This window comes from Chanos chanos, chromosome 4, assembly GCF_902362185.1.
Source record: "Chanos chanos chromosome 4, fChaCha1.1, whole genome shotgun sequence".
Classification (NCBI taxonomy): Eukaryota; Metazoa; Chordata; class Actinopteri; order Gonorynchiformes; family Chanidae; genus Chanos; species Chanos chanos.
Genome location: NC_044498.1, coordinates 22,817,565 through 22,825,753, shown reverse-complemented (window position 1 = coordinate 22,825,753; position 8,189 = coordinate 22,817,565). Strand labels below are relative to the sequence as shown.

At 42.7% G+C, this 8,189-nt stretch overlaps 2 protein-coding genes across 2 annotated transcripts in view; both read right to left on the bottom strand.

Moving 5' to 3' along the window:
• Window positions 1-491: 491 nt before the first annotated feature.
• Window positions 492-1,969, bottom strand: rbm43 (RNA binding motif protein 43). The gene is made up of 3 exons (XM_030772187.1): window positions 1,750-1,969; window positions 1,486-1,577; window positions 492-1,232 (listed from the first exon to the last, which is right to left on the bottom strand). The coding sequence occupies exons 1-3, from the start codon at window positions 1,967-1,969 to the stop codon at window positions 492-494; spliced, it is 1,053 nt and encodes a 350-aa protein (XP_030628047.1).
• Window positions 1,970-3,844: 1,875 nt separating this feature from the next.
• The window catches only part of r3hdm1 (R3H domain containing 1), a 28,091-nt gene continuing 23,746 nt past the window's right edge, over window positions 3,845-8,189 (bottom strand). The window contains exons 18-23 of the mRNA XM_030770740.1: window positions 7,293-7,396; window positions 6,087-6,265; window positions 5,610-5,745; window positions 5,386-5,498; window positions 5,039-5,120; window positions 3,845-4,306 (exon numbers count right to left, since the gene is read on the bottom strand). Coding sequence (XP_030626600.1) covers window positions 3,954-4,306; window positions 5,039-5,120; window positions 5,386-5,498; window positions 5,610-5,745; window positions 6,087-6,265; window positions 7,293-7,396 — 967 coding nt within the window. The 3' untranslated portion in view covers window positions 3,845-3,953. The remainder of the gene's footprint in view (window positions 4,307-5,038; window positions 5,121-5,385; window positions 5,499-5,609; window positions 5,746-6,086; window positions 6,266-7,292; window positions 7,397-8,189) is intronic.

Genomic DNA, 8,189 nt, shown 5'->3' with positions numbered 1-8,189 from the left:
TGAACGTAAAGTTTTTTGAACAGAGAGCAGTTTTCCTTAAGCCATTTTAGACATACAGAGTTCTGTCAAATCCAATAGGACAGTTCTTCAAACCTGCCACTCTTCCGTGAGGAGACAGGACGCCAGTCTAGGCTCACTGCATAATGAGACCACTCAGGAATCTCAGGGTGTGTGGAGGACGGCGTGTCTTTACTATCATTATATACTTAGCTCTACACATAAATCAATCACAGAAATCTAGAACGGGATTAACTCTCACTGGATACCCATTTTTCCTTTCCCTCAATCCAAAACTGAGAGACCACATTCGGAGTTGAGCTACCACCCATACTCGTGTAGCGCTGCATCTTGTCAAATGAAAGGACAATAAGAAAAACAGACATGTTAATCAGTAACTCCAGTTTGATAGAGTTTCTTCAGAAAGACTCATCTCTTTTTAGTAGCAATGTAAGTCCAAACAATCATTACTGTGTGGATCCTGACAAGTACGGTTACTTTAACTTCCAGTCTCCTTCACTGCTCACACCATACTTATGATTCATCTTCTCAATTCTACCCATTACCAGTTCACAAAAGCAAAGAGCAGAGGAAGGCGGTCCAATGATCTCAATATGAGAGTCGGTGGGAGAGTAACAAACGTCCCCATAAACCATGAGAGCATCTTCACAGGTTTTTAACAATCTCCTCTTCTCGCGCTGATCCAAGTAAGCACAGTCGATCTGTCTGGTCTCTAGGAGATTCTGCCAACTGTTCACCAACTGCTCCAGTTCAACTCGAGCACATGCCACAGCAGACCATTTGGTTATGCTATAGATCTGCACCTCTGTCAAATCACCCTTCTGTAGTGGTATAGCACAAACGTCATACCTCTGCAGACACCGATCGTACTCATCCTTGTGAAACGTCTGTATGTAAGTAAATATGTGTGTATCCACCCATACGGACGCTTCTTCACTTCTTACGGGGCTATCTTTAGGTGTCATTACAAATTTTGTGTGTTTTTCTCGGCTTGAAGTTATCTGTGCACCCTGGCCTCTCACACTTTGAGTTCGCTCGATCAGGTCTTGTCTCAGGGCCCTGACAGCAGTAAATGGACCCTCAACTGACACCATGGCCCCCTTCTCCAGAGGGCAGATATGGACAGAGCGATGGTCAGTCTGCAGGGACGCTATCAATCTCCGAAATTCACTGAAAATGGATAGATCCACCTCAGCGTAAACATAGAACAACACCTGTAACAGAGCACACACGCCAATATTTCAAAACGCAGAGTGTAAAATTAGTAATACATGTTTGTGTCTGTACATGTGTAGTTTCAAGATTCAAGATTCTAGATTCTTTATTGCCATGTGTAAAAAGTACAACGGAATGCTTACTCCCCACTCACTCAGTATCACTCCTAAACATAAATTCGAAACACTCAGCAAGTACATAATAATAGCATAGTAAATAGTGACAATAAGGTGGTAAGCATGGTATACATACTTCTGAAGTGTATTTGAATACAGTGAGTGTGTAGTCTTGAGGAAACTCCTTGTCTGTCATCACCTGTGTATACTTGACGACCCTATCAGCGTCTGTAATCACAGCGCAGTCATCAGAGACGTTTAGCTAATATTACGATATTTGTAATATTATTTCATTTAATTTTGCCATTATTCGTGAAATTAATGATTGCTGATACTGACGTGGTTTGGCGCCGCTAAACGTTGTTTTTAGGTAGACAATATGAAGAGGCTAAATATTTACCTTCAGGGCTCCCAAAGGTGACAAAAGCAACCCCTCTGAAGCTGGTGGGGTAGTGAACTTTGTCAACATCTCCTCCCTTACTCTTCGCAAGCTGGAAATGAATTGTCAATTTATCGGCCATTCGTTCGCAGAGAAGGACATCTGGCACCCCTAAGACCACAACCGTCCTATTGTTGTCCATCCTGTTCATCCTTGCGGTGACCAAGGAACGATTTGACATAAAATCTTACGCTGACGAAACACACCGTTTCCGAAATGCAATAATTCTGTTTGCATACCAAAAATGAAAGAAAAAAATAGAAAGAGGAGAAAAAATCAAAACCACAACATAGTTTCTGGCATTAAAGTCTGGCACATTACGGGCAACATTTCGAAAACTTTGAAGTGAAACTTGTGTTCCTAAAATATCAGCTTTAAATCTTAACTAAAAAAACAATATGCAACGTAGCAACACTATGTTGCGTTCATAAGATCGTAGTAACAAGGTCCCAACGTCCTTATTTTACTTGTGACAATGGGACTTGTAGTTGAAACCCAACCCCTACAATGTGGCGTGCTCATGGTATGAGACAACAATGCCCACAATTCAACCGGAGTTTTAGACGACTTTTCAATAGTTGTTTCAGTTTCGATCAAACACATGCACACTCTTTTATTTTATAAACTGCTAACCGATGCAGTAGTTATTTTTTCTGCATCATGCATTGTGCTGCAACAACGTCATTGCGTTGTAATTCAAGCGTAAAGTAGTGAATCGCTTTAGCGATAGTTTGGAGGATTCAGGTTGTTTTTGCGCGAACTCGCCAGCAGACGGTGCTATCTCCCTCCCTTTCCAAGAGCACGACATAAGTGGGGCATTTTAAGGACACGAAACGATGTCTTGAAGAGCACCCCCAACCTCACCTATAAGAAGCGCCAACAGGAGGTCAATAGATTCTTTTTGATCATGTCATTTAAGGCAGCGGTTCTCAACTCCAGTCCCGAGGAGCCCTGTCCTACACATCTTTGTCTTAAATCAGGACTGACACACCTGATTCCAGGGATCAATTAATCATCAAGCCCTTGATTAGCTCAATTAACTGTGATAATGAAGCGTTAAAACAAAGACGTTCAGGACAGGGAGTCCACAGGACTGGAGTTGAGAACCACTGATTTAAGGCACATGGTGCCTGGAGACAACCTGAAGTTGGACAGCCCAAATAAAACAAGTCATTTCTGTGTAAACGTTTATTCGTTTCAAATTGAAATAAAACAAGTTGTACCAGCAAACATTTGACAGGTTCCCAAGAGTCCACACACTTTCAACAAACAGAAGTAAAATTAAAGCCCGAATTGTGTAGATGTGAAAACTGGTATTAAATTGACCATTGTGATTAGTTTTAAAACAGGCTACCAGCCAAGAGAGACAGAGGGAGTGAGAGAGAGAAGAGAGACAGAGACAGAGAGACTTAAAAAAATCATTTTCATTTCCTTTGAAATTATATTAAAATCACACAACGTGAATTCGAAAAACTGAGTTCTAATTTGAGTTTGTTACCAAAGCTAACATTCAGAGGAGAGCAGAGTCTGACAATTATTGTTTAACATAAATGATCAATAATTTTTCTCTGGCTTTTTGAATTGGTGTTTTCTAGGATTCTGACAAAGCACAGCAGCAGAGGTATGGTGGAAGGCACAGTAAGGAAAAAAATGCTTCACTGTCAAGCAATACACATCAGTGAAGTAACTGTGATATCTCTTGTTGGGTGTTTGTGTCTGTGTGTGAAACAGTGCCTGGTTTAGACAAACACACCAAAAAAAAAAATTCTTCTAAACTAACTGGTCCAGGGACACAGAAACTGGGGAAAATAGCAGTGCAGTCAAAATTTGTGTCGGTTATAATGATTTCTCATTCCAAAAAAAAAAAAGGTATTATACAGAAACCTGTGTCCTGGGCAGGTCTCAAAAATGCTTTTGTTTTTGGCTTGTTTAGTATTAGAGTATGTGAAACTTTTTCAAACCAAGATTTCAAAAAGAACATATTCCCAAAGTTTTGTACAACCCATGTGAAAACCAACTGTATTAAACCCAGAGTAATAAACCCGTAATATGAAAACCCATTTTATTGAGCAAATGTGTTGGAGAAAAAAAAATAGGTGGGGCATCAAGATGGCAGGAAGTAAGCAGAGGCAGTGTTGGTGATAGGTGATTGGTTGAGGCAGGGCTCAGTGTGAGCTAGCTCTCTCCAGACTGTGGGAGTTGTAGTTTCTGTGTGTAGTTCTGAGTCTGAAGGCGTTAAGGACGCTGTTGTGTTTGAGCAGTGCGTTCTGTGCCGCCTGTCTGGAAGGAAACGTGGCTAAGATGGTGTAGGTGGAGGCCAGGTCTGGGAGGGGTTTAGGGGGCTCAGAGTTCGAGTCTCCACCTTGTTTGCTCCCCATGCACGGCATGCGATTGGGCTGCTGCTCTGGCAGCCATTTAATGAGCGCTCCCAGTTTACTCAGTTCAACCAGTAAAGAGTCTGCTTCAGCACGACTGATCCCCGCTGGCAGGTCAGTCACCTCCAAGACACGTCCACTCACTGTATCCATGGAAACAGAACACAGGACGTTCAAAGATTTGTCAATACAAAATATGTTAAAATGGAAAAACTCATACAAAGTTCACAGATTCAAAAATGAATTCTGCTGTACAGATGTTTGGCCTCTGTGCATGTAGTACAGCAGCGTTTGGTTTGTGTGCATGTGAGTGGTATGGATGAGTTTGGTCTGTGTGTGTATGACTGTGAGTGTGTGGTGTGTGGTCTCTGTGTGTGTGTCTATGCGTGTGTGTGTGTGTGTGTGTAACTGTGTGTGTGATGCTGTAGTGTGTGGTCTCTGTGTGTGTCTATGCATGTGTGTGTGTATATGACTGTGTGAGGGTGTGGTGCTGTAGTGTGTGGTCTCTGTGTGTGTCTATGCATGTGTGTGTGTCTATGCATGTGTGTGTGTATATGACTGTGAGGGTGTGGTGCTGTAGTGTGTGGTCTCTGTGTGTGTCTATGCATGTGTGTGTGTATATGACTGTGAGGGTGTGGTGCTGTAGTGTGTGGTCTCTGTGTGTGTCTATATGACTGTGAGGGTGTGGTGCTGTAGTGTGTGGTCTGTGTGTGTGTCTATGCATTTGTGTGTGGTCTCTGTGTGTGTCTATGCATGTGTGTGTGGTCTGTGTGTGTGTCTATGCATGTGTGCGTGTACATGACTGTGTGAGGGTGTGGTGCTGTAGTGTGTGGTCTCTGTGTGTGTCTATGCATGTATATGTGTGCAGTTGGTACCTGTGTCAGAGCTCTGCTCTGTGGACAGTGCCTTCTTAACCTGTCTTTTCCCTCGGCCAGCGTGCCGCACTCCAACAGAGTTCTAAAAAAAGACCAACACAGCGCCTCATGAGTTTCAACAAAGCAACAAGTTAATTCCACGCTGGCAATGTAAAACTAAATGTGTAATGCTGTGTGTGTGTGTGTGTTTGTGTAACCTGGTCCCGATGGTGGTGGTTGGTGAGTATATGTGAGCTGTGCACTAGAGGCGGTCTGATAGCAGAGTTGTACTGTAGTGGGTGTATATGTCTCTGTGTATGTATGTATGTGTGTGTGTGTGTGTGTGTGTGGGTGTGTGTGAGAGATACCTGGTGCTGCTGACGGTGGTTGGGGAGCATATGAGAGCCATGCAGGAGAGGCGGTCTGATAGCAGAGTTGTACTGAAGTGGCTGCCCCAATAGAGGATACCGGCCATCACCTGCTGGCACCGAGGCAGATAAACCAAAAGACAACCAGAGAATACAGTCAAAACCCTAGAGGCATATAAATACACAGCACGCGCATACACACAAAACAAAACGCTACTCCTCACCTTGGCCAGGGACAAACTGCCGAGGGAACTGAGGCATGATGTGGATGGGGGCGTGGCCTGAATGGCTGTTTTTCTGATTGGTCTGGTGTGAGGTAGGGGAGGGTGAAGGAGCGGGGCTGACCAGTTGAGGACTGCTCTGAAGAAACAAAGAGAATTAGTCATAGAAGAGTGACAATTCTTCAAATGTCAATTATGCATTTAATTATGTTCATAACGATTTACAAATAAACAGGTTTTTGGTGGATTGGTCTAAAACCAGTACACAAATGCTAAAATGTTAAGAAGTAGTTTTTTGTCCAGAACACATAACACACAACACACCACTTAATTGCTATGGTAATTGAGGGCCTTTTTAAATGTGTGTGTATGTGTTTTAAGAGTATGTGCTGTCCTGAGTGACCTCCGCTGTCAGACTTGTTGATCCAAATTCACACAAGCCACACCCATGTTCCCCACCCTTGTATCAGCGGTGCCTACCTGTGAGTTGTCCATCAGGGGGAGCTCTGTAACTTTGTGGCTGCGCTGATGGTCCATGCTATAGTATTTGTTGTGTTTCCACTGGGGGGGAGAGTGTGGGTTGGGCTGATGGGTGGGAGGCACTGTCAACTGCATCATTACCACTCCTCCACAAGGAGCAGGAGGTGGTGGACGCACACCTGTCAGCCAAATACACACACACACACACACACACACACAGGATTACAAATTGTGGTGGAGCTACTGTAAGAGAAAAAAATTATATATATATTTATACATACATACATACATATTTACACACACACACACTTGATGCATTCTATGCATCCTTTTAATCAAACAGAAACCGTTTGAAATTATAACCGTTCAATTCACACGAGTATTCATTCATGGAGAGCAATACTGGTTTGACAAAAAGTAATGGATAATTCCTCGTCGCCTGGTTAAAAAAAAAAAAGACGGAAAGAAAATATAAAAAAGGAGTGTGGCGTAAGTAATTTACTGTAGCATTTGCTGTATTTATTCGTGAATAATTCAGCGTGACTTCGGCATGCGAGATGTGCTGGCTTAATCAAGCCATTATTCCCATCCGCAAACAAGCCAATTAAGCCTGTGTGGAGGAACGTAAAGGTCAGGGCATGAGACGAACTTTTCTTCACCTTATTAACACCCTGCTCCCAGTGCACTTGCTCTCCCTCTCTCTCTAATGTTAGCTGAGTGAAAGGTAGTCATGTATTATCTACTGCAGCTCTGCCATAACATATGCATCTCAACCGTTAACACATACACATGCCTGCACACACACACACACACACACACACATTAAACTCTCCAATGGAAGTTCATTAAAATTTTATTTCAAAAGTTTTCTTGCTACCAAAGGCCTGTTAAATTGTCTTCCGTTTTCGAGCCCTAAGGCCCAACAACAATGCAGTTATATGGAAATGCAAACAACTTTTAATGAAATAAACAAAAGGTATCCTAAAAAAAGGCTCATGAAATATTCATTGTCTAATAATATACCCTAAAGTTTCACGCCTTGTGTCGCTTACTGTTATGTAATTAAGGTAAAGTTCATCTTTAAAAACGAGCACACAACCCTCCAAACATAGCACACACTAAAAGGATCAGGGGAGATGAGAGATGTCAGTGTCTGCATGGATAAGCAGTAGGTAGATTCAGACTGGATGCTCACTGCCTCAATACCTGTGCATTGCTGCGGAGGGACTGGCTTTGAGCCACAGGTGGAAGAGTCTGGAGGGAAAGGCATCTGCTCTGGCCCTGGAGTCGGCAGAAACCCCATTGTGGTGCTACACACACACAGACACACACAGACAGGGAGAGGGGGAGAGAGAGAGAGAGAGAAGGAAAAATCAGGTTCTCTCGAAATGGTATCAATTATACATGAATCTGAAAGAAAAAAAGCTACTGTGTTTGATGGTAAAACACAAGCCTGCATTTCCAATTGAAATATATGCATTACAATTTCCTTAGGCTAAAAGGAACAGCATTTTCTGCAGAAAATGATAAATGTTTCACTCTGTGATATAAAATAGACTTTAAAACTCCTTGTTCAGTGATGTGAAAACACCCGCCAAAAGCAGAGCTTGTGTGTGTGTGTGTGCGTGTGTGTGTGTTTGTAGCTGTACGTGAGGCTCTTTTTATTAGCTGTGTTTCTTTTCTGAAGGACGGAGCAGTACAGGTTCTCTCCTCGGGGGAACAGCTGTGTTATATTAAGACTCAAAGCATCTTTGGACTCATAAATCACTACACACTGCCCTACTAAAGCAGGTTGAGCAGTTTATACACATACACACACACGCACACAAAACTCCCTATTTGTAATCAGGCGGGTGCAGGCTATAGAGAGGACATTCATTATGCGTAGTCTCTGTGTGAAATAGCGGCATTAATCAGAGATAATTATACATATTGACATAGCAGAGAACATAGCTAGCGGGAGAAGTGGGCTCTTTCCGAGAATGTTTCTAATAAATAATAACCACAGCCCTGCATTATGACCTTATTTTTCACTGTTATGAAGCAGATTCACACACTCTGGGAAGAGTATACATCTCTTCAGCTCTGTGTGTGCGTTGTCTT

Excerpts from the sequence above, each read along its gene's own strand:
- rbm43 (XM_030772187.1), bottom strand. The coding sequence starts at position 1,969 with ATGTCAAATCGTTCCTTGGTCACCGCAAGGATGAACAGGATGGACAAC. Across the intron at positions 1,578-1,749 it reads CACCTTTGGGAGCCCTGAAG|ACGCTGATAGGGTCGTCAAG; the intron begins GTAAATATTTAG and ends CTGTGATTACAG. Across the intron at positions 1,233-1,485 it reads TATTCAAATACACTTCAGAA|GTGTTGTTCTATGTTTACGC; the intron begins GTATGTATACCA and ends GCTCTGTTACAG.